The 23,585-nt window shown below is 37.5% G+C and overlaps 6 protein-coding genes across 8 annotated transcripts; 3 read left to right on the plus strand and 3 right to left on the minus strand.

Moving 5' to 3' along the window:
- Positions 1-25: 25 nt before the first annotated feature.
- LOC111496715 lies at positions 26-1,720 on the minus strand. Its single transcript, XM_023147198.1, has 3 exons — positions 1,329-1,720; positions 912-1,256; positions 26-648 (listed from the first exon to the last, which is right to left on the minus strand). The coding sequence occupies exons 1-3, from the start codon at positions 1,614-1,616 to the stop codon at positions 163-165; spliced, it is 1,119 nt and encodes a 372-aa protein (XP_023002966.1). The 5' UTR covers positions 1,617-1,720; the 3' UTR covers positions 26-162.
- Positions 1,721-2,779: 1,059 nt separating this feature from the next.
- Positions 2,780-4,445, minus strand: LOC111496719 (probable polyol transporter 6). The gene is made up of 2 exons (XM_023147203.1): positions 4,309-4,445; positions 2,780-4,221 (listed from the first exon to the last, which is right to left on the minus strand). The coding sequence occupies exons 1-2, from the start codon at positions 4,433-4,435 to the stop codon at positions 2,831-2,833; spliced, it is 1,518 nt and encodes a 505-aa protein (XP_023002971.1). The 5' UTR covers positions 4,436-4,445; the 3' UTR covers positions 2,780-2,830.
- A 2,718-nt stretch (positions 4,446-7,163) lies between these two features.
- On the plus strand, positions 7,164-9,389 carry LOC111496713 (protein indeterminate-domain 2-like). 2 transcript variants are annotated; one of them, XM_023147196.1, is made up of 4 exons: positions 7,164-7,511; positions 7,613-8,009; positions 8,089-8,288; positions 8,469-9,389. In XM_023147196.1, exons 1-4 carry the CDS (start codon positions 7,361-7,363, stop codon positions 9,236-9,238), a joined length of 1,518 nt encoding a protein of 505 aa, XP_023002964.1. In that variant the 5' UTR covers positions 7,164-7,360; the 3' UTR covers positions 9,239-9,389. The 2 variants fall into 2 exon arrangements, with proteins under 2 accessions (XP_023002964.1, XP_023002965.1); XM_023147197.1 differs by having other exon boundaries at positions 7,167-7,545.
- A 1,900-nt stretch (positions 9,390-11,289) lies between these two features.
- On the plus strand, positions 11,290-14,128 carry LOC111496712 (protein indeterminate-domain 2-like). The gene is made up of 4 exons (XM_023147195.1): positions 11,290-12,006; positions 12,084-12,480; positions 12,560-12,783; positions 13,152-14,128. The coding sequence occupies exons 1-4, from the start codon at positions 11,898-11,900 to the stop codon at positions 13,937-13,939; spliced, it is 1,518 nt and encodes a 505-aa protein (XP_023002963.1). The 5' UTR covers positions 11,290-11,897; the 3' UTR covers positions 13,940-14,128.
- A 622-nt stretch (positions 14,129-14,750) lies between these two features.
- Positions 14,751-18,688, plus strand: LOC111496717 (HVA22-like protein k). The gene is made up of 8 exons (XM_023147201.1): positions 14,751-14,956; positions 15,519-15,577; positions 15,805-15,902; positions 16,633-16,684; positions 17,216-17,279; positions 17,895-17,990; positions 18,134-18,206; positions 18,287-18,688. The coding sequence occupies exons 1-8, from the start codon at positions 14,924-14,926 to the stop codon at positions 18,397-18,399; spliced, it is 588 nt and encodes a 195-aa protein (XP_023002969.1). The 5' UTR covers positions 14,751-14,923; the 3' UTR covers positions 18,400-18,688.
- On the minus strand, positions 18,564-22,581 carry LOC111496716 (G-box-binding factor 1-like). 2 transcript variants are annotated; one of them, XM_023147199.1, is made up of 12 exons: positions 22,221-22,581; positions 21,148-21,284; positions 21,020-21,067; positions 20,818-20,907; positions 20,623-20,712; positions 20,288-20,460; positions 20,150-20,204; positions 20,004-20,052; positions 19,688-19,914; positions 19,387-19,464; positions 19,010-19,135; positions 18,564-18,925 (listed from the first exon to the last, which is right to left on the minus strand). In XM_023147199.1, the coding sequence occupies exons 2-12, from the start codon at positions 21,205-21,207 to the stop codon at positions 18,818-18,820; spliced, it is 1,104 nt and encodes a 367-aa protein (XP_023002967.1). In that variant the 5' UTR covers positions 21,208-21,284; positions 22,221-22,581; the 3' UTR covers positions 18,564-18,817. The 2 variants fall into 2 exon arrangements, with proteins under 2 accessions (XP_023002967.1, XP_023002968.1); XM_023147200.1 differs by lacking the exon at positions 22,221-22,581 and adding an exon at positions 21,916-22,179.
- Positions 22,582-23,585: the final 1,004 nt, after the last annotated feature.

Below are 23,585 nucleotides of genomic sequence, written 5' to 3' on the forward strand. Positions count from 1 at the left end.
ATTGAAAAAAAAAAAAAAAAAAAAAGAAAGTAATCGAAATCCTTGCCAGAACAGACAAGAGCGATACACGATTAAATTTTACAGAAAATTAGGACAAACTTTAAAATTTCTATATACAAAATAAGAAATTGAATATCCTTGAGCCGGCATCTAACAACCCTCCTACAACTGCAACAGGGCGGTGCCAGGCGGCGGGAGAAAGCTCTCCATCGTCAACCCCCAAACATTGAAATCCACCTCTTCAATCTTCCAAGTTTCCTCCATCTCCCGCTTGTGATTAGCGGACTGTTCGCCGTATCTGAAAACGGTGACATTGGTCTTGCCGCTGTGGGCGATATTAACGCCGTCGACGTAGCGGTAGTTGTCCATGAAGGACTCAGTACTTGTCTCCCAGAAGACGTCTTCGCCCGCTTTGGTTCGCATCCGTAGAAGCCGAGAGTCCTCGAATTGAATGAGGAGGCCGGAGCGTTGGCTGAAATAGCCCCAAATTGTGTGGTGGATTATCTCGTAATTGGAGCCGCTTTGAGCCTCGCGAATCGCCGGGCTCGTTTCCAGCTTTAGAATGAAGCAGTCTTCGTCGTTGATTAGCTTCTCGCCTATGCACATCGCATCTATGAATAGGTTCGCCGTCGCTCTTGGATCCAAACCCTGCCCATTTTGAACATAAATTCTCAGTATACACTATACAACCACTCCATTTACAGTATTAAATTAAGGGCAAATCACGCCGTTCACAATGATATAATATTATTTATTCTTGCCGTTTTACCTTACAAAAGGTCTAGATGTATTCTATAAACTCTGATCATATCCTAAATTAGTCCATTAACAAAAGGTCTAGATGTATTCTATAAACTCTGATCATATCCTAAATTAGTCCATTATCTATGGTGATGAAAATTGCAATGTACCTGAAGAAATCGGCGCAGAGGTCTAGGAGGGCCAGAGGAGATAGGAGATTGTTGATTATTAGAAGAATGTCGCCAGGAAACCTTGCCATTAGAGCCGCATATAACTTTACAACCCGAAACCACGAGCTCCAAGCACCACAGATCTGGATTCTTCTGCCAAAGCACAAACCCGCCCATCTCCTCCGTGCTCTTCTTCACCTCGATGCTAACATCCGACAGATGAAAATCAGACGCCTTAATCTTCACCTGCCCGGTCACGCACATACTCTGCACCGAATTCAACGCCGCCGGCCCTCCCGTCGCCGCCGTGTACTGTTGCACAATGTACTTCGCCGTCGAAGCCTCCTGCAAAGAAAACCATTAAAATCCAAATCCCAATGAATGAGCAACGGAATCGATTGGAATCTGTTTCCTTACGATGGAGCAATCTCTGACGGGGCGGTGGACGGAGTGGCCGAGCTGCACTTGGAGAGGGATGAGGGGGGATCCGACGAGGTAGAGGAGAAATCGGAGCTCGTTGAAGCGATTGGCGATGATCGGGGAAGACCATTTGTCGGAGGTTTGGGCCTTCATCCAAGTGGACATATTTTGCCAACGGAGGGTGACGTTGCTGCCCATGCTGGTGAAGAGCTCTTCCGGGATGGGGACCTCCAGAATCGTCTCGAGGCCGTCGTCTCGGTCGATGTTGGGACACAGACGCCTCATGACTGGATCCGATCCGAAATGAAAATGTGGGGATTTGGAGGCAGAAAGGGGGAATAAAGGATGGGAATCAAATGGGGTAAAGGCTCTCCTTGCTTCTAGTTCTCTTGTGGGTACAATTTTTATTTCTTTTCCTTTTATTTTCCACCCTGTCTTTTCTTTTTTTTTTTTTTTTACCAACAATAAATATTTATCTATTGTAATTTGATAAATATGGGTGTTTTTCTTTTTTTTTTTTAATGTTATTTCATTATTATCTTATCTTTATTTTTATTTAAGGATAGTTTCTTTTAAATTTATAATCTTTTGATATTATCTATTCACGTTGTTTTTATTTCTTTTTAATATGTTATTAATCACTCAATTATCTAAATTTTTAAAAAACTATTATAATTGAATTGTTCTTGGTATATATATATATATATATATATATATATTATTTCAGTTTTTAAAATTTGACTTGAATTTTAAAAATCGAAAAAGTAAATAACAAAATTAAAATTAATATTAATATTATTACAGTTAAAAAAATAATAATAATAATAAATTTATCCGTCTTGTGATGTTATACAATGACTATAAGACAAGGTGGTCTTCAAAGGGGACATGATCCAAGTTTGATGCTCAACATCAAGGCACTCATGTTGGACACGAGTTGTTCATGTCCAACGCCGAATAGAATTAGTCTCGTAGTAAGATAGACGAGAGTCATTGCAATTTGAGACATGACAATTGAATGTTGATGCAGTTAGGGACACCTTTACGAAAAGAGATGAATTGGATTGGATTATTTGAGACCGTGATGACAGATTTATAGGTGCCATTGTCAAGTACCAATATTGAAAATAAGAGTCATTATTAAAGATTTTATTAAGGAGGTTCAACATTTTAGAATTCATTCACTTACAATGGGAAGTCGAACTGATGTGATGAGTTTGTGGTAGACAAATTATTATATAGCAAAACAGCCCGAGTATCATTTATCTAAAAATATATTATTTATAATAAAGAAATAAGAAATGGAGACTTAAATTTCTCAATTCAATTAAGTAACCAAACCAAACACATTAAAATCATACATTTGAATCATAATTTGTGGAGTGGAAAGGGAACTTTGTCTCGAAGTTGCAATTTAAAAGAAACGAACAGCCAGAGAAGAGATGGACATCATCCTTCTTGGTGGCCGACATGTCTTATTTCTACCGACGGCTTCAAAACTACACGTCGTCTTTTGCCCGACCGTCTCCCTTCGCCGACGGCTCTGCATTTTTGCCGAATAGCATTTCAATCTCTTCCAACGACTTCCCTTTCGTCTCCGGCAAGAAGAAATAGAAGAAAATCAGAGCGATTATAGAGATTCCGGCGAACATAAAGAAAGTTCCACCGATCGTAATCGCCCCGTAGATCGAAATGAAACTCATCGAAACCACCGCGTTCATCGTTCTATTCACCGCAACTCCGATGCTCGTCCCTTGCGCTCTCAATTTCAACGGAAAAATTTCTGTGCTGTAAACCCAGGTAATCGGCGCCATTCCGATCGAGAAGAAGGCGACATACATATAAACGGAGCATATGCTTAGAACCAACGCCCAAAATAACTCCCCGTTTGAATGTTCCACCATTGTCAAAGAAAACCCTAACGATGTGAGCGAAATCGTTATCCCGATTGTGCTTGTGAATAGCAGTGGTCTTCTTCCGACTCTGTCGAGTAAGAACGTCGCGACGAGGATGAACAGCGTTTTGATCACTCCGACGCCAACGGTGGCCAATAAGAGTTTGTCCTTGCTGGCGATTCCGGCTTTCTTGAAGATTCTAGGGCTATACAAAATGACTGCTTCAATGCCCGTAGAGTGTTCGAAGAAATGCAAACCAACCGCCGCCACCAGAATCCACCGCACGCTCGGCGTCGGGGTAATCAATAGCTCTCTCCAAACTCCCTCGCCGTGAGTTTCTCTGTTCAATTTCACAACATCCTCCTCACAATCCTTGGGGATTCCTACCGCGAGTTTAATATCTCTGAATCGCATCGCTGCTTCTTCCTCTGAATTCGACACTTTCGCTAGAATATCTCTGGCTTCTTTTAGCCGTCCCTGCATCACCAACCACCGTGGAGATTCCGGCATTTTCAAAATTCCGAGAGCTAAAACAAGCGACGGAATCGCCGCAATTCCGAGCATCATTCTCCAGCCGATCTTCACCGCCATTTTCCCGAAGCAGTAATTCGAAACATACCCCGTTAAGATACCGAAGCTGATGCAAAACTCCGGTAAAGAAGTGAGAAATCCTCTATATGACGGCGATGAAATTTCTGCAGAGTAAACAGGGGCAATCATCAACGCAAACCCCACTCCAATGCCGGTGATGCACCTTCCGATCATCAAGACTGCGTAATTTGGACCATAGCCCATCAGAATAGCGCCCACCATGAAGATCACCGACGCTGAAACGATCGTATACCGGCGTCCAATTATGTCGGAGGTTCTTCCAGCCATCAACGATCCCACCAAGGCACACAAGTTCAAAATCCCCGCTAGAACTTCCACTTTAACATCATCAATATTCAATTCATCTTTAATGAATATCATAGCTCCACTCATAACACCCGTATCTGCAAAATTAAAATTTCAATCGCATGAACTTAAACATTTACCCCAATTTCTGTTCTTCACAATCAACTTGAAAATCAAAAACTCACCATAACCAAATATGATAGAGATAATAGAGGCAATTATAGCACAAGCCAGAGAATATTTATTCAGCTTGTTCTGAGTTTCGCCGGAGGCTCCTCCCGCGAAATCATTGCCCGCCATTGTCTTCTCCATTTCTATATCTTCTTCTAATCGGTTGTTTTCTGAAAAAATCTCGTCGGTTCTACAATTATATACGATCTAGGACATTGAAGGATAGAGCTGAAAAGCTCATAAAGGATTTGTGTTATGGGGACTGAGTCGGTCGTTTGAATTCAGAACTGTATTTGCTGTTCCTGTCGGATTGACAAGGATGAACTCAATTTGATTTGATCGAAATCTTGTTCTCTTCTCGAGCGAACTCAATTTGATTTAATCCGACACTGGAACTGTTTTTAAGCACAAAAATTGTAATGTTCGTTTCAGCTCACTCCTGACTTCTAGCCTCCTTGATTGGACACTCTCTAAAGTCGGGTTGGTAGTTTTCTAGTTTAATTTATTTTTTAATAAACATAGATATTATGAATTTTTAATTATTAAATACAATACAAATATATTGTAAATTAAATTCTCATTTTTTTAAATTACTTGAGACATGGAAAACCAAGGAACGGGTAATAAGGGCATCTCAAGAAATAAATAGGCTATTTTTATTTTTATTTTTTGCTAATTTTTTAGATGGCAATTTTGTAAATATCTCTTCTTTGGTTGTGCATTTGGTCAAATGATTTGGATAGATAAAATTATATATTTTTTCTAATCCTCCAATAATTAATATATTATTTATCGTAATTAGGAAATATAAGTAGAAAATATAAAATAATAAAGGCAATTAATTATCACCTTCAACCGAAAATGGGCTCAAGTAGATTGCTAAGCCCATCAAAAGAAACTGATAGGCCCACTTTAACAATATAAATGGGCCTTTTAACTATTGTCGGCCACCAAACAAGCAGTGGGCAACCACCACCAGACGGGTGGCCGCCAGCTCTCCACCAACAGAGCCGACGATTGACGGTGGTGCCTGCCATTGATGCTATCCTCAAGCCTTCAGTAAGTTATAGATGCTATCCCTTTCATATTATTTTCTTTACTTTTATTATATATATATTTAAATTTTTTAATAGTTTCTTCTTTTATTTTTGTATTTTTAAATTTATGATTAAGAAAAGATAAGAATTATGGAGAAATTAATAATATAGATTATAATAATTTCCAGGTCAGATTAGCAGAAAAAATAAGAGTCCAGTCAGCTTTTTAAAAGGAGGGTGTTGAAGGGTTCCAACCTAAAAGAAAATGAGATTTAACCTAATAATCACCCAAAGTTTATCTAATAAATCTCATTCACCAACTAATCTTCCACCTAATCAACCTTATTATTTCTAATTATATTTTAAATGAAAACCATCGTTCCCTTATTTAACAGACACGTTTTAAAAATATGAATAATGGTCAACTTTGACTATTACAAATGGTATTAGAGACAGACACCGAACGGTGTGCCAACGATGACGCTAGCCTCCAAGTGGGTGAGTTGAGAGATCTCACATCACTTGGAGAAGAGAATGAACTATTCCTCGTAAAAGTGTGAAAATTTCTCCTTAATAGATGCGTTTTAAAACCGTAAAACTGACGACGATACGTAAAGACGCTCAAATCTACACGATTCAATGAATGAGAATCTTTTAATGATGGAAGACTTTTTGTATAAAGTTAAAGCAATGAAAAAGCATAAATTATGGTAAATTGGGGGAAATATCCATTCATTGCATCCTCTTTCTCCCCTCATGTTATTATCGGTAACTTTGATTGAGATATTGATTATCAGTTTCACCACGAGAATGATTTGATTGATTATTTGGTTCGAATAGTAAGCTTGTTAGACAAAAGGAAAGGATCAAGAAATTTGTACTTCGAACAAATTCTTTGATCACACAGTAACATTTAATTAATATTAATTAGAGCACGTCATTATGTCGTTTCAAGCATAGGATCGAAGCACTCTAGAATCATCCTCTTTCTGCAATCTCAAACGATGTTAAAAAATAAAATTTCAAGCCCTAATAAGAAATTTTTCATTTCTCTCTCCACATGGGATTTCACAATCCACCCACTGGGGGCCAACGTCCTCAATGACACAATGCCCAGTGTCTAGCTCTAATACCATTTGTAACAGTCCAAGTCTGTTGCTAGCAAATATTCCGCTTTAATTCGTTACGTATCGCTGCCAGCTTCACGGTTTTCAAAATGTGTCTATTAGGGAGATAGTTCATACACTCTTATAAGGAGGGCTTCATTTTTCCCTCGGTATGAAAATCTCTCCCTAATAGACATGTTTTAAAAACTCTAAAGCCGACAACGAAACATAATAGAATGAAACAGATAAAAGGTTTAATGAGTGTGATGCAGAGGTGCGAGGAAAGGTAAAAGGTTCACTCAATAATGGTTGAAATTAAAGGAGGAAGGAATCAACGAAACATGTTTTTTTGCTTGAATTAGCCCGTCTCTCTCTTAGTAACACATTGTTTTCATTTCTCATCTTGATGGTATAAGCGCTACTTATAGTATGATAAGACATCATGTTCAATATAACGCAACTGTATGGGACATACCTATAGAAACTCAAAAAACATCTCGCCGTTGTTTTTGTCTAGATTTTTGTGATTTCGCTCGTTTTGTTACACGATTGAACTTATGTGACTCACTTATGACCTTCCAACAAGCACGAGAATAATTTTAGTTAATCCCACGCAACCGTGTGACTTAAATTTGGTCCTAAAGTTTTAGGTGGTGTTTAACATAAACTCAAAAGGACCATAGTTGATTGGCTTCAACATTTTCAGTATTTCGCCTTCCTCCTGGCGGCGGCCAATGGACGCCGTGAGTTTCTTCACCGTCGTGGGAGGTGGTGGAAGTTTAATCATTGCGTTTTTTGGGTAATGTGGGATTCTGTAGAGATTGAGATTGAGATTTAGATAGAGAAAAGGAAAAACAAAATCCCTAGAACAACAAACATTGGTGTCCCCCGCATAAACATTTTCCCCCAATCGAAATACATAAATGCTCTCAAATCTTCTTCTTTACGTCTCTCGAATTTGGTTCATCTCTGCTAACCCCCCATATGCCGGTCGACTTGGACAGTTCCTCACCGGCTTCCGGCGAACCCACAGTCTCCACCCCGGGAAATCCTGCCTCGCCTCCCAACTCCGCCGTAAGGAAAAAGCGAAACCTCCCTGGAATGCCAGGTGCCTTTCCATTACTATTTTGTTTATTGTTCTTTAACTCTTGAATTTGAACTCATGTTTTTCCCAGATCCGGAAGCGGAAGTAATTGCTCTGTCTCCGAAGACTCTTTTGGCCACGAATCGATTTGTTTGCGAGATTTGCAACAAGGGGTTTCAGAGGGATCAGAATCTGCAGCTTCACCGGCGAGGACACAATCTTCCATGGAAGCTCCGGCGGAGGTCAAGTAAGGAGGTCAAGAAGAAGGTCTATGTCTGCCCTGAGAGTTCATGTGTTCATCACGATCCCTCTAGAGCTCTTGGTGATCTTACTGGGATTAAAAAGCACTTTTGCAGAAAGCACGGCGAGAAGAAATGGAAATGCGGTAAGTGTTCTAAGAAATACGGCGTTCAGTCCGATTGGAAAGCCCACTCCAAAATTTGTGGCACTCACGAGTATAAATGCGATTGTGGGACTTTGTTTAACAGGTGAATTGAATTTCCTCTGCTTAATTTGTTGGGTTTTTGTTGAGATTTTTGGGATTCTGAATTGGGTTTTGGTTTGAAGGAGGGATAGCTTCATTACACATAGAGCATTCTGTGATGTATTGGCGGAGGAAAGGGCAAAAGCTCTGCTTAAACCGGTGGGGAATTCTCAGACGGCGGTGGGGAAACCGAATCCGGAGCCTTCTCCACCATCGCCACCGCCTCCATCTCCTCTGCAGTCAGCTTGTGAGCCAACAACTGTGTTGGCTGTTCCAAGTCAAGGTGAAGTCAACTTCTCGGCCTTGTTCATTTTGTCGTGTATGGTCTGAAGTCTTCATGAAACAACAAAACTAAAACCAAAACATTGCTGCTTGTAGCTTATTGTTTGTTTTTTTTTTGGTCTGTTATTGTTCTTAAAATGAACCCTTTTCTGGAATGCTTACTCTAAATTATGAGATTCAGAGCTGCCAGAGAATCCCTTGCAATGTATCGAAGAGGCAGCCGGTATGTCGGGTACGAGTCGGAGCAGCAGCAGCAGCAGCAGCAGCAGCAGCAATGGTAGCACGAGAAGTAGCAGATTTGCTGGCTTATTTGCTTCCTCAACTACGTCGATGAGCCTCCAACCTCCAAGACCATATAGAGACCTAATGCAAGCCATGGCTTGTTCAGATCGCTCACCAGACTATGCATCATCTTCAACCATCGAACCTATTTCTCTATGTCTTGCAATGAATCAAGGGCCCTCAATGTTCGGAACTGCCAGCCAATACCACCGACCGTACTTACCAATGCCACACCCTGCAATGTCCGCCACAGCATTACTCCAAAAAGCTGCTCAAGTGGGCGCAGCGGCATCAAATGCGTCGTTGCTTCGTGGCTTAGGCTTAGTGTCATCTTCCTCTGCAGCTGCCCAGCAAGAGATCTTGGCATGGAACCACCAGAGGCGAGTCGAACCAGATGACGTATCATTCGCTGCAGGGCTCGGCCTCGGACTCCCCTGTGATGGGAACTCGGGATTGAAACAACTAACAAGGGGAAACCATTCCATGTTTGCTCCAAAACACACCACCCTGGATTTCCTTGGATTGGGAATGGCGGCTGGTGGAAGCCCCAACAGCGGCCTGGCCGCACTAATCACATCAATAGGCGGGAGTGTGGACGTTACAACCACAACCACCAGATCATACGGCGCTACTGACATATCCACCATAGACATGAACACAAATAATTGACTCATCATGCCATCCCAACAACAAGAGGAGAAGCATCACTTTGCTTTGTGCTATCCGAAAGATCTTGTATTAGTAAAGATGTATTTACGTGGGACTTCCTCCCAACAATCTTCAACAATCTTCTTCTCGAACAACTTCTCACTTTAATTAAGCCAGACTCTTTCTCAATACTGAAATCTTTCCTAATACTTTTAAAAACATTGAGAAAAGTGCCGTTTATGTCAATGTTTAAACTCTAAGTTATTTCAATGTTTTAGACCGGACCCTTTAATCGAAAAATATGTAACTAGCTTACCAAATACGGCATTGTATTAGGGATAACTCATCATTAATTAATTTATTATTTTTATATTCTTTTTTTTTATGTGTAAAATAAATACAAATTAAAATTTAAAAGATATAAACATACCTAAAACGACTTCAAAACATCTATAGTTGCTCCCATAAATAAACCCATCAATTCGTATAGTCAAGTGGGGATGCATTAAATTATTGTAACCAACTTTTATTTATTTAATATTGAATATAATTACGGTTTAGTGGTTATCGTATATAGCATTTATGTTCACGTGAATTTCAAGGATTAAATATTTGCCTTTATATTTATTGAAAAAAGAAAGGAAAAAAAAAAAAGAATTCTAATTTATTTATTTTTCATAAATATTAAAGTCAAGTTAAAGAAGGGGAGAATAATAATAGGAAAATATTTAAAATGTAATTTGTAAATAGATAAATAGTAGGGTTAAAATCAATTAATAATAATAATAATAAAAAAAAAAGTTATTTTGGAGGCGGCGCTTAGTCGTTTTTATGGTCCACGCACGTTTGTAACGTGCTCTTCTTTGTATACTGTGTTTTTATTTCATTTCATTTATTTTTATTTTACATCATCCTATAATTTATTTTCCACATTTTAGTTTTCTCACCAATAATATATATATATATATATATATATATATATATATATATATATATATAGGTAACTATATGAAGAATTATGACGATAAATCTCTAACAAAATTTTGTCAATATCCCTTTATTTTATTTTAAATATTTTTTATTTTAGTTAAATTTATAAATAAAATTAACAGCTAATTATATAAAATATCTTTATACCACAAAACTTGTTTTAATATTATCTATCAACTTCAAAAATTATTTAAAAAACTCATAATTTTTAAAAAAATATTTTTATTATTAAATTTTAAATGAAATAATACTAAAATTGCGTTTCATTAATCTTTGTCGTTAATTAATAATGTATTATAAATAATTAGTTAGTTAACGTGATTTTTAATTACAAAGGTTATTCATAATATTATCTTTGGAGACTCTATAATTTTATATTTTTAGAGTTTATTTGGTCAAATTATTGTAATAATCAATTGAATAAACTTAAAAATACATGTTTGGTCCATTTTTAAATTTAATTTATTAAAAGTTTGATATGTGATTTTTAATATAAAAAAATTGTTAGAGTGCAAAAATATACAAATAAAATAAAATTAATAATAAAAAAAAATCATGTGTAAACTTAAATATAAGAATTTGGTCAAACTCTTAATATATGGAGTTGAATAACGAAGAAAAAGTCAAAATATTAAAATTTCTCATTAACTTGAACATATTTATTGATTTATCTGAGATTAAATTATGAAATTGTTGTCATTTAATAAAATTAATTAAAATTTACTTTTTTCTATGTAATAAATTAAAACAAAAAATTATATTAAAAAAACGTGTAAAATGGGAGAGCATTCAAAAGGGACAAATTACAAATGTTTAATAAGAAGACAAATTCAAGAAAAAAAAGAACAAAAATAATCAGTAGAAAACAAAGAAATTTAATTATTATTTAATTATAATTTAATAGTTTGTTGAATTCGGGACATCGAGTTCCACGTCCGACGACATTAAATTTGCCAAAACAAAATTACGAAGAGAAAAAAAAAAAAAAAAAAAAAAAAAAAAAAAAAAAAAAAAAAAAAAAAAAAAAAAAAAAAAAAAAAGGAATAAAAATAATAAATAAATAAATAAAAGAGGAAAGAGCTTTGTCTGAATCGAAGTCGAAAACTTTGAGAAGAAGTCACGTTGGAAGTCCTGCGGCACAAAATTCAGCAAACCGCCTCTCCTTTCCATCTTTTAAAGATTTTGATTTTTCTCTCTAAAACCTCAAACTCGCCGTCTCCACTGACTCGAACCTGATTCACCCAACTCTCTTTTTCTCTCATTCTCCATCCTCTTCATCTTGTTCCGAAATTTGTTTCCGATCACCGGACGGTGAAGCAGCTGTTCCACCGGTCTTCAGAGATAGTTCAATCGCCGGCGAGTGATTTTCCGTTGGCTGCGTTAATCTATCTAGACAGACCCCTTTTGGTTGAGAGGGGTTTCATCTTGTTCGGAAATGCTGGATGTTGGTCGGAGAACTCTCGGAGAATGGTAGGTGGATGGGGGTAATAAAGCTATTTGACCGGTAGAGAGAGAGAGAGAGAGAGAGAGAGATTGGGGGAAAAAGCCCTAGAATCAAATGAACTGTCGCCACCCCATCTAAAAGGATTCCTCGATTTGAAGTTGAAATACTTGGATTTCCCTTTCTTTCCTCTTTTGCTCTCGATTATTGAATTTCAATTCGGATTTGTGAAATTTTTCCTGTAAAATCATGTCGGCCGATGTAGAAGATTCGTCTATAGCTTCCATAGAGGGTAGCGTTTCTTCTCCTGGAGCGAAATCTGCTACTAAGAAGAAGCGAAATCTTCCCGGAATGCCAGGTTATTTGATTGCTCAATTACTTGTTAATGTTTTATTGAACTTGTTCAATCGATTGAACTTGATTTTCCTCTCACAGATCCGGAGGCAGAAGTAATAGCTTTGTCTCCGAAGACCCTTTTGGCCACGAATCGATTTGTTTGCGAGATTTGCAACAAGGGGTTTCAGAGGGATCAGAATCTGCAGCTTCACCGGCGAGGACACAATCTTCCATGGAAGCTCCGGCAGAGGTCAAGTAAGGAGGTCAAGAAGAAGGTCTATGTCTGCCCTGAGAGTTCATGTGTTCATCACGATCCCTCTAGAGCTCTCGGTGATCTGACTGGGATTAAAAAGCACTTTTGCAGAAAGCATGGCGAGAAGAAATGGAAATGCGATAAGTGTTCTAAAAAATACGCCGTTCAGTCCGATTGGAAAGCCCACTCCAAAATTTGTGGCACTCGCGAGTATAAATGCGATTGTGGGACTTTGTTTAACAGGTGAATTGAATTTCCTCTGCTTAATTTGTTGGGTTTTTGTTGAGATTTTTGGGATTCTGAATTGGGTTTTGGTTTAAAGGAGGGATAGCTTCATTACACATAGAGCTTTCTGTGATGCATTGGCGGAGGAAAGGGCAAAAGCTCAGCTTAAGCCGGTGGACGAACCGGATTTGGATCCAGACATAGGCGATTCTCAAACGACGGTGGCGAAACCCAATCCGGAGCCTTCTCCACTATCGCCACCGCCTCCATCTCCGCAGTCAACGGGTGAGCCAACAACTGTGCTGCCTGTTCCAAATCAAGGTAAAGTCAACCTCTCGGCCTTGTCGTGTATGCTCTAAAGTGTTCATGAAACAACATCGTTGCTTGTTGTTTGTTTTTGTCTGTTATTGTTCTTTGTTTCCATCTGGGGTGATGATCGATCTGCAAGTATTTTAAAATGAACCCTTTTCTGGAATGGTTACTGTAAATCATGAGATTCATAGCTTTTGTTAAAGAGATCCCCAAGTGCTAAAAAAGCCAAAAGAGGATTGAAAAGGGGTTTTTATAGTAAAGAAAATGATTGATGATTCCTCTTTTTTGTTTTCTTTTAAACAATTCTCGGATGTTAACCTTTTTTGTGATCATTCCTGATTCTTTACCCTTGTTAAGATTTTTATTTTTATCAACAGAGCTGCCAGAGATTCCCTTGCAATATATCGAAGAGGCACCGGGTATGGCGGCTACGAGCGGGAGCAGCAGCAGCAGCAGCAAGAGTGCGAGCAGCAATAGTAGCACGAGAAGTAGCGGATTTGCTGGCTTATTTGCTTCTTCAACTACGTCGATAAGCCTCCAACCTCCAAGACCTCCATTTACGAACCTAATGCAAGCCATGGCTTGTTCAGATCGTTCATCAGACTATGCACCATCTTCAACCATTGAACCTATTTCTCTATGTCTTGCAATGAATCAAGGGCCTCCGATGTTCGGAACCGCCAGCCAAGACCTCCGACCGTACGTACCAATGCCACACCCTGCAATGTCCGCTACAGCATTACTCCAAAGAGCTGCTCAAATGGGTGCAGCAGCATCAAGTGCGTCGTTGCTTCGTGGCTTGGGGTTAGTATCATCTTCCTCTTCAGCTGCTCAGCAAGAGAGCTTGCCATGGAACCACCAGAGACAAGTCGAACCAGATGGCGTCTCGATCGCTGCAGGGCTTGGCCTCGGACTCCCCTGCGATGGAAACTCGGGATTGAAGGAACTAATAAGGGGAAACCATTCCATGTTTGCTCCAAAACACACCACCCTTGATTTCCTTGGATTGGGAATGGCAGCTGGGGGCAGCCCCAACAGTGGCCTGGCTGCACTAATAACCTCAGTAGGCAGCAGCGTCGACGTCACAACAACCGCTCAATCATACCCAGGCGGCGGCAGCGGCGGAGACATATCAGGCCGCCAGGATATGAACAGAAGCAACTGAAACTGGAAGAGAAGAGAAGCTCTTCTCCTTTGTGTTTGTAAGTTATAAACACATTTGATTTTGTAAACATTTGCGGTCGCTTTTGCTTTAGAAACAGTAGCGACATGGATGCCATGGCTGCTATATTTATGTAAAGATCATTAGATCGTCCAGTAAAATTAAATTCCTCAACTCATCTCAGTTCATGAATTTATTATATTGAGTTTCGAATTACAATTAAAACAAAAAAAAAAAAAAAACCAAGACATTATTAAATTATTGGTTAAAATTTGTCTGATTCGGACATTTGTTGTGATATTTTGCACAAAACAAATATTTATGTTGGGAGGAAACCAAAATACTCTTAAATTTTTATTAGGGCTTCGAAAATATCTTTGAGCTTTAAAAAATTTAATTATTATTTTTAGTGTCAGTATTGTGTTTAGTAAATACTCCTGAAAATTAGAGTCAACGTATGATCATCGAAACTATCTATTAACACTTTATAGATTATCATCTTTTTTTATTGTTACTTTTGAAATGTGATACAGCGATAAATCGGTTTTTTAAAATTAAAATATTTTTGATATAAAATATGAGTAGTTCAAACGTATTTTTGAAATTTTAAATATTTTTTAAACATAGAACTAAATTTGAGGTATTTTTGTTAATTTAGCCATATATATATATATATATATTTCATCAATTACCCTTTATTCATTTAAAAAAAATTGTTTTTTCGTTTAGATGAAAACTTTTTTTTTTTTTTTTTTTTTTTTTTTTTTTTTTTTTTTTTTTTTTTTTTTACGTTTTCCATATTAAGGTTTTGCGAAATGCCTATTCTCAGTTCTTTCTAGTTTCTACTCATCGACGCTCAAATTCCATACTATCCATTAATTTTTCACTTGCACGGAAACCTTTTTCTTTGGATTTTGTTTTTCTTTCTTGAATCTCTTGTTCGTTTTGGTGAAGATTTGAGGAGCGATTTTTGCTTCCGTTCGAATTATGGCTCTTCTCGGCTCGGCAATTTCCAACGAGGTGTGGTTTCATTCCTTTATTCGATCTTCTTGTCAGCTAGATCTTCTTCGGTTTTTTCTCCTTTGATTGTTCACAAATTTGGAAACAGCGTTTGAAGAATTTATTTAACGTCTTCGAGATGAAGGTGTCTATTTAGTGCCGGATAAGGAAGGGGGTATTCGTTTGCTTCAATTTCATCGATCTCTCTTATATAGGGTTCACTTTGTTTGTTTCACTTTCATCGATCTCTTATACAGGATTGCACGAAGGTATGTGTTTTAGTGGGAAGAGATACGATTATGAGACTTCGTGAGGTCACGAGGTTGAATATTGATTTTTTATTAGCGTCTTGAGCTTAGGTTAGGGACAAACGTATGAATGAATGTTTTACAGCAATATGTGTTATAAGGATGTGATGAAAACTCGAATGTAGTATTGATAGTCCTTTTAGAAGTCAATTTTTCGGGCCTGGTCCTTATATGAACGTGATACGTGTCTGGAAAATAAGATGAATGCTCTCTGATAGAAAGTAGTTTGCACTGAGAACGTGCGAAAGATATGATATTGGGGATCTTTGGTGCAGGTTGGATTGCAGCTTCTCCTATATCCTCTCGGTTCCAATGTTGTTGTTCGTACTGCTTGGTAAGCTTTGACATGTAAACTCCTCTAAGATGTGGGATTTTTTTTTTCCTCAACACCTTTCCTAGTAGCTTGTTCGACCTATTTTTCATTTTGTTCTAACAAATATACTAGTGGGAGATGCTATTCTGAAACTTTGATGAAGAGACTATGGTATTGATTGGACTGCTTTCAAAATATTAGTTGTAACATTATCTACGGGTTCTCATTGTGCCTTTTGGCTTGTTTAGCTGCTCTGTAGGGGTTGTTTTACCCGTTTATTCCACCTTCAAGGCGATTGAGAAGAAAGATCAAAATGAGCAACAGAAGTGGCTTTTGTATTGGGCAGGTTGGGAAAAAAAAAATATTTTCAGTTCTCTCCTCTTCATTGATTTGTTTCTTTAGCTTTCTTGATTTTGAGTTTCGTAAAAGGTTTTTTCTTCTTTTTTTTCTTGTTCTTTGCCATGGAGAAGTATGCAAGTGTTACTTTGAGCCAACCAGGCCATTGTTCTTTGAACTTTGCCATTAATTATCTTCTTGGAGATGTTTTAGTTATAGGGTTGGCTTAATGATCATTGGAGCAAGTGAAAATAGTAAAGGGACAAAATTTTGAGTTTGTAATCAAATTTTTGTTGGAAAAGATGGTAGATGACCAGACTAATCCAGACACTTGGGAATAACAAAAAGGGTTACCTTCTTGGAAATTGAATACTACTTCTATGCATAGTTGATTTGACAAATGTATAATTAGAACAATGTAATTAATTTTGTGGTTGACCTTTCCATATTTTTCGTTCTAAATAATATACCGTATTACTTGATGGATGTAGCAGATCATAAAACTGGTATATTTTTTCCTTTTTATTGTACTAATAATTTGTAATATTGACTATTGACATGCCTGTGAACGTAAACCTCTGTATTCTGTTCTAATGCCTGTATTTAGCATGTTGGTGGAATGAGGATGATTATATACTTGAATTGTTGCATGAAACCTTTGTTATTTTCATGAAATTCTTGTACACAACCATTATGCGTTATCGAAGACATTAATCTCTTCTGTATTTTCATAAATACAGCCTATGGATCTTTCAGCCTTGTTGAAGTGTTCTCAGACAAACTTCTTTCATGGTATCATTCTTTAATACTCTACGCTTACAATTTCCTTCTGTCTAATGTATTTGCCTCAGTTTAGAATAGGAAGCATAGTTGTGGTATCCTCCCAATGGAGCTTACATAGAAGTATTCCAATTGTTGTATTGAGAAAATCTCATAATTACACAAGTGGCTTGATAGTATAATTAAAAATCCATCTGATTCCCTCGTATTTTCTTAAAAAGTAATTTTGGTTTCTTTTCTCTAAGCATATAATCTGCAAGACGCCAAATAAAACCACAAACAATTTTAGTGGTTCAGTCAAATATAGTGTACATCAAGTGTGGTTCTTGTTATCAGTGAGCTCTCAACGTATTGAAATTTTTGTTCTTTTCAAATGCCAGCCAAAATAAAACTTCGGTTAACTTCAAACACATTTCTATCCTCTCTTCTTTTTTAAAGCCAAAAAGGATGGGCAATAACTGTAGTCTAGTCCTTGATTCAAGAAGCAGGCGTAGCCATGCTGTTACTGATCGTGCAATTTTTTTATCTGCTATGAAATTGTAGGGTTCCAGTGTACTACCATTTGAAGTTTGCATTTCTTGTTTGGCTCCAGCTCCCAGCAACTGGTGTAAGTATGGATTTCAATATTTCTAAATTTAATTTATTGTTTTAATCATAAGAAAATGGTTGCAAAATTTACGTGAGAGGGTAGACTTTGTGAGAACACTTAAGGATTTTGTAAAAAGATCCGCCAACTGGAGTTGATTACAAAAAGGGGTTGTACTTGCAAAATACTTCTCTGGGACATTAGTTGATTGAGCGAAGAGAGTAATTCCCATTTTCCTTCAGAGACCTCCTGCCAGTCCTTTCCAGCTACGGACCGAGAAAAACCTTGAAAATGCTTGACCATAACGACTTTAAACCGAAAATAGATTGGTACCGATTTGAAAAACTAAATCGAACTGATTTCTTAGGAGGTCCTAAAGAGGATGCAGATAGGTCGTCCCAAGATAAATGCACAAAGGATAGAAATATTGTTTTTGAATTCTTGAAGGGTATCTCGCGAGTAAAATGAGATAGCCGTCGTACGGAATGCTTTCGACTTTTAACGTTGCTTGAAGGTTTATTTAAAACAATACAAAGGGTCTTAGCATTTGGTAGTTGTTCTTGTCAAACATCATCGAGTCCTATGCAATGTGTTCTGAACTATATTTTTCCTAATTCATTCGTTGCTTTCTTACAGGGTGCAAAGAAAGTATACACGAAGCACCTGCGTCCTTTCTTCCTTAGGCATCAAGCAAAGGTGGATCGAATTTTGGGGTCTGTTTATAATGAAATGGTAACTCCTCTACTTCCGTCTCATTGTCACATGCATAGTCTCGTGCCTACATTCTGTAATCCCTAAACAGTACGAGTTTTCATTCTTTCTTCTTGGTGACCGCGGATCAATCTAAAGGTGGTGATTTTGATTTTCAACTGCAGGGGAAAACAATCAGTGCTCATCAAGCAGAGATTCAATATCTACGAACCATGATTATGAGAATAATGGGATCAGGTGGAGACTTGGGAATATTTTGCTTATTGGTTATAACTTGCTAATGCATTTTCTAACTACGTTCTTCACCACTGTAACAGACGAGCAATCATCAAGGATTGGGCCAGCCAGACCAAATCAGGCTGGAAGTAACCTACAAATTGAAGATCAGACAAGACTAGACTCCGATACAGAATCGGATATTGACGATTGACTTCCCTCCTAAAATTCCCATTCACTGGTGTACATTATTAGAATATCAGCCCCTGTTTCCCTGGGAAGTATCTATAGGTATCCGCTTATAATGAGTGCCTTCTTTCGTTTTTTCTTTGCATCAGTAATCAACGAACAGTGTATATCCTTCACAATATTCTTTTTACTCCGCATTGACATTTGATAGAAGAAGTATTTGTAATCTTATGCACCATTATGCTTCCGAGGTGCAGTGAACCACCGAGCGAGTTGAAAGTTTCTTTTATAATGTTACAGTTGATAGAGGTCAAGCGTATGGATTAGTCAGAAAAATAAATTTCTATATTCCTAAAACAAGATCATAAATCCGAGTTAATTAATATGGTTTCCTCTTCCCACACTGGAATCAGCAGCTTCTAAATGGTGTCGAATTGTTACTCTTAGTTGTTACCCTCGTCACCACCGTGCGACTGGGCAGCCGGAGTAGCAGCAGTTCCTTTCTCAAATTTAGCTAATGCCTCCGGTCCACAAAATCGTGTCAATTCTTCCTGTTCGAAAAACAAACTTAAAGTTGATTAATTCTTTGATGCATTTAATAGCAGCAGCCAGCCTGAATGAAAAGAAGATTTGACCTTGATGGAACTATTTTCTGATGTTAGCTTTTCACATTCCTCGGAGAGTCTCTGCAGCTCATCCCTGAGAGTACGGTTCTCGTTGTTCAGTGTCTGCACTCTGGCCTGTAATTCTTCACACTCCGCCTGTCGTCGATAATAGGCAACATTACAAACAGCTGATTTTGATGAATCACTAATGCCAGATTTTCTAGTAATTTATAGTCCCAACTCCTCCAATTATCAATTGGACACATCTTTCCAAGGACATCACACCATTCTTAAATTGTAGAACTAGTAATTTTCCCCTCAAGAATAAAAAAGTCAAAACTACATTACTTTGGGCATTAATGAAATATGAAATTTCCTGAACCAAAGTTGGCAGTGAGTGTGCATACCTGCTTACGTAATCTTGACCTCCTAGCAGACTCTCGGTTAGATTGCTTCCTTTTCTGTCGTTTTAGCTCTCGTTCATCCTACCAATCGAGAGCACCGAACAAGAAGAATTGCAATGAAAATACTGGTCAATTACGTGTATGAAAAAGAAATGAACTGCAACAGGTGTAGGTCTATTTACATGTTAAGACAAAATTCAACATGATAAATAATTCACTCCCCCCTAAGTTTTAAGAACTTAAAGAATATCAATCTATGAACAGAAATTGGGAGAATATTTCAAATAAAGGGAGTAGCTCATACTTGAGCCCATTGTTCAGGCATCACACCGTCACGACCAATCATCGTTGCTGGAACAATAGCTGAGGAGACTGCGTTTGCTCTTGCTTTTGCAGCCCCTGAGGCAGCAGTGGTGGTATTCCACAAATCCATTCCCATGTTCAGATTAGTTGCAGGAATGGAAGTGATGGGTTTCCCAGTCACTGAAGATTTGGAATTTGGTCCACCCGTGTTACTTTGTGCATTGGCTCCTAAAATAGCAGTTCAATAGTTACATTAATAGCAAAAGCATATATGAGCAGTATAACTAAAATTAAAGTGAGAAAAAAAAGAATCGTACCATCAGCCAGCATCTGGTTGAAGCTGCCCTTCTTATTCGCAGCAAATTCCTGAAAAAGAAATGGAAATATTCTCACTAGTACAGGGCTATCGTAGTGGTTGAACCAGTTCAGATGATTGAAAGATCAAGAAGGAAAAGCCACATACCTGTTGGTTAGCATTCTCATCACTGCCTTCTGATGAGCCCTCCGTACCACTTTCACTACAAAAACCAGAAATTCTTAATCAGATAAGGTTGATTTAAAAAGGAATACAATTTGTACGAAGCCTGAAGTCAAAAAACACCTTTGAGATGCACCATCATTTCCAGAACTTGAAGCCACCTTTCCTCTCTCCCCGGTCCTACCGCCACCTGAACCAGTATTTCCCGATGTACCTTTGGATTTCTTGGATGCCCTTTCTTTTCCATCAGGAGATTTTCCTTCATATTCCGCATTAATTGGGGCAGAGCCAGGAGGCTACAAATGAAAATCTAGCATATCAAGAACCAACTTAAAATTCTTATATCTTATTCTAGTGATTTATGTGGGTATATAACAACGAATGATCAGGCAAAGAACTTATGATATTGAGATAACGCCATAAAGAATAAGGCTTCACTGATTTGAATATGAGATTACCACAGTGATATTGGGATGTGCATAAACTCCCCCAGGAGGATACATAGCTGGATAAGGTACTGGAGTTCCATAAGGTGGCATCAAAGGATGCTGAAAAATGTTAACACACAAATAAGAAAACAGGAACATTATTGTCCCCTGTAGAAAAGATCAACCTCCATACTACTTGGAGGGACAATAGTCCATTAGAATTACCTGACTTCCCCAAAGGTAAGGGTGGGGAGTTGGAGAAGCAACAGTAGATGCAAAGAAAGGAGGAGGAGTAGCACCAGCACCATAGTAAGCCTACAAAAGAGGCTAAACTTTGAGACAGCAGTATTTATCGAGATCATCAAAACTATTCTAGGTGTTTAATGAATTCAAATGGCAATTAGTGTAAAAACAGAAGCTCATTAACCTGCATTGAGCTTGACCAATCAGGATATGAAGGCGTCGGGGGTATTTCCTGTGCACAACAATCAAAACAACTCAAGATATGGACAATATGAGAATGAAAACTGGGAAACTTAAGGAAGGTTCTATAACCTGAGATGAAGAGGGAGGTTTGGAAGTTTTAGAAGGCGTGCCCTCTTCTCCTGTCCCCATCAACCAAAGCTAAAACCACTACAATTCAGCAACTTCCGAGTGATAATCCTGAGTCCTTGATGGTTTCTACGACCAACCTGATAATCAGTTATCAACTACAATGAATTGGTCTTGGGAAGAAGAGAATGAGACACATAAATATACTCATAATCTTTAGAGAGAGCATTGCAAATTTAGGAAAAGCAACATAATTTCATTCAATAAGCAGGTCCCATAATAATAAATTCATAGCTGGACTGGTACCATACCAATCTACAGAGTTAATCAGATGCAATCGGATGGATATCATTCAACACTGCGAAAGTAAAAACAGAGCCCATATCTATTTAAGTTGCAGTAAATCGGATCACAATACTAGACACCAGATTTCCAAATAAGGATGTTCCTGGAATTAGTGAACATTCACCCCTTAGACGCCTTATCATGAATAACTTTCTCCAATCACAGAAATTAATGATTAAACGTCCAATTTGCTTTCATGGATTCACTCTTCCACATCCCTAATCATAGGTTCCAACATAGACGCCGGAAAATCATGCGATCGAGTATGTTTCTCTATAAGTATGTTACATCCCAAATGGGAAATCTAACATATAATACCCACACCTACCTATAAGAACACAGCTTCCAATCCATTCCAATCCCAAAACATATGGGCAAAAATAATTCGAGCAAAACGATTTTTTCCTCTAAAAAACAATTGCTCACAAAATTGCGGCTGAGGACTCCATTAATCGTCGAATTAAACATACTGGGAGGAAATTGAAGTCATCAATTAAAGAAGGATTAGTGAAACGAAACGAAAAATAGTTTGAGAAACTGAAGTAAAAGAAGTAATCCGAAGAAGTTGAATTGAGTCCGGGAACCACAAGACGGCGAAGATAATCTCACATCCCAAGAATCAAAATTATAAAACGTCTTTAAAAAACAAAACTAAAATTAGGACCAAATATTCCAATACACTACGTGTCTCTGCGGGAAGAAACTAAAACTTAAGAGAGAGAGAGAGAAACCTGATTTCATGGCGCGATGAAACTTTGAGAGAACTGATGTGGAAGTCCAGGTGGAAGGCGTGTCTGTATGTAGGTTGTTGACTGAGAGATCAACGGCTGAGAATTGTGGATTCTGGACCTCTCGAAATCCAAATCCAATCTCTGCGGCTCAGAAAAGAGACTGTGTAAACTCCCGCAGCGCGAAAACCTAGTTACCGCGTGGATGAGGGCGAGTGTGTCGGAACCCGCCCGGCGGCGGACACGGGCGGAATGAAGATGAAGTCACGGCGGAGGAAGAGAATGGCGCCACCACTGGAACCGCCTCTGCCGACGAAGAAGGCTGCGCGTGTAAAACGGAGAGATGGGGATCCGGTGTGACGGTGTCCTTATAGGATAACCTGGGTTAAGTTTAAACGACGGGTTCGGATTAGGGTTTTGCCAATTGACACGTGCGAGAAAGATCCTTCCAGCTGTCCACGTTTTAGTGGATCAAATTCGTGACAAAGCCAAATTTCGGTGACTCATCGTCACACCTAATGGATAACCTTATTTATTGTACCCTCTGTCCTCCTTTTTTTTTCTTTCATCCTATACTAATCTTGTAAATTTTAATTTATTTCATAACCATTTTTTTTATTTTTTATTTTTAAAAATTCTTTCCATTTCTTTTATCGTTTATTTAAAAAAGAAAATCAAATCAAATCAATTTATTATCTAAATTTTAAAAAATTACTTATTTAATTCGTCACCTACTATTCGGATATAAATAATGTTTTTTTTCATCAGCAGCCATCAAATCTGACTAGTGCAATGTTCAAAATATTTTTTTAAAAAAACCATAATATATATATATATATTAATTAATTTATTTATTTATTTATTAATTTATTAAAGATCATTAATTTCATTGGTTGAATGTGAAACAAAAACTTTAGCGAATAACCACATTTTATAAGTGCATTTATACATAAACGTGGGAGAAGTATGTGGACAACATTTTTTTCTTTTTCTTTTTCCTTTTTTTTTAAGTATTGAGATTCCTAAATTTTAAATTGAAAAATGGCCTAAAGGCGTGGCAAGATTTTAAATTAGTTTTTTATTTGTCTTAAAAGGCAATATATATATATATATATAATCAAAGTCTAATCAGCATATCTTAATTACCACGTCATACTTTCATTTCATTAATAGTTATCAATTTTATTAGGAACCCTTAGTAAATCGATTTTGAATTTTCATGTATTTTTTAGGCATCAAAAACAAAATTTAAACAAAATTTAAATTTAAAAAATTAAGAATGGCAACTAAATAGAAATTAAATAATGTGATTGAAATTTTACATAAAAAGAAAATTTTGAAATAATAAATTTATAGAAAGTATATAAA

Source organism: Cucurbita maxima, unplaced genomic scaffold (genome assembly GCF_002738345.1).
Source record: "Cucurbita maxima cultivar Rimu unplaced genomic scaffold, Cmax_1.0 Cma_Scf00023, whole genome shotgun sequence".
Taxonomy (NCBI): domain Eukaryota; kingdom Viridiplantae; phylum Streptophyta; class Magnoliopsida; order Cucurbitales; family Cucurbitaceae; genus Cucurbita; species Cucurbita maxima.

What these genes read in the sequence shown, in the direction of transcription:
- LOC111496715 (XM_023147198.1), bottom strand. Translation starts at nt 1,616, where the DNA reads ATGAGGCGTCTGTGTCCCAACATCGACCGAGACGACGGCCTCGAGACG. An exon ending in CCGTCAGAGATTGCTCCATC is followed by an intron (nt 1,257 to 1,328) that starts GTAAGGAAACAG and finishes TTTTCTTTGCAG; the next exon opens with GAGGCTTCGACGGCGAAGTA. An exon ending in CTCTGCGCCGATTTCTTCAG is followed by an intron (nt 649 to 911) that starts GTACATTGCAAT and finishes CAAAATGGGCAG; the next exon opens with GGTTTGGATCCAAGAGCGAC.
- LOC111496719 (XM_023147203.1), bottom strand. Translation starts at nt 4,435, where the DNA reads ATGGAGAAGACAATGGCGGGCAATGATTTCGCGGGAGGAGCCTCCGGC. An exon ending in CTCTATCATATTTGGTTATG is followed by an intron (nt 4,222 to 4,308) that starts GTGAGTTTTTGA and finishes TTAATTTTGCAG; the next exon opens with ATACGGGTGTTATGAGTGGA.
- LOC111496713 (XM_023147196.1), top strand. Translation starts at nt 7,361, where the DNA reads ATGCTCTCAAATCTTCTTCTTTACGTCTCTCGAATTTGGTTCATCTCT. An exon ending in TGTGGGACTTTGTTTAACAG is followed by an intron (nt 8,010 to 8,088) that starts GTGAATTGAATT and finishes TTTGGTTTGAAG; the next exon opens with GAGGGATAGCTTCATTACAC. An exon ending in GTTGGCTGTTCCAAGTCAAG is followed by an intron (nt 8,289 to 8,468) that starts GTGAAGTCAACT and finishes TATGAGATTCAG; the next exon opens with AGCTGCCAGAGAATCCCTTG.
- LOC111496712 (XM_023147195.1), top strand. Translation starts at nt 11,898, where the DNA reads ATGTCGGCCGATGTAGAAGATTCGTCTATAGCTTCCATAGAGGGTAGC. An exon ending in AAATCTTCCCGGAATGCCAG is followed by an intron (nt 12,007 to 12,083) that starts GTTATTTGATTG and finishes TTCCTCTCACAG; the next exon opens with ATCCGGAGGCAGAAGTAATA. An exon ending in GCTGCCTGTTCCAAATCAAG is followed by an intron (nt 12,784 to 13,151) that starts GTAAAGTCAACC and finishes TTTTATCAACAG; the next exon opens with AGCTGCCAGAGATTCCCTTG.
- LOC111496717 (XM_023147201.1), top strand. Translation starts at nt 14,924, where the DNA reads ATGGCTCTTCTCGGCTCGGCAATTTCCAACGAG. An exon ending in GGTCTGTTTATAATGAAATG is followed by an intron (nt 17,991 to 18,133) that starts GTAACTCCTCTA and finishes TTTCAACTGCAG; the next exon opens with GGGAAAACAATCAGTGCTCA. An exon ending in TATGAGAATAATGGGATCAG is followed by an intron (nt 18,207 to 18,286) that starts GTGGAGACTTGG and finishes CCACTGTAACAG; the next exon opens with ACGAGCAATCATCAAGGATT.
- LOC111496716 (XM_023147199.1), bottom strand. Translation starts at nt 21,207, where the DNA reads ATGGGGACAGGAGAAGAGGGCACGCCTTCTAAAACTTCCAAACCTCCC. An exon ending in AATGATGGTGCATCTCAAAG is followed by an intron (nt 20,205 to 20,287) that starts GTGTTTTTTGAC and finishes TGGTTTTTGTAG; the next exon opens with TGAAAGTGGTACGGAGGGCT. An exon ending in TGCCTGAACAATGGGCTCAA is followed by an intron (nt 19,465 to 19,687) that starts GTATGAGCTACT and finishes CTCGATTGGTAG; the next exon opens with GATGAACGAGAGCTAAAACG.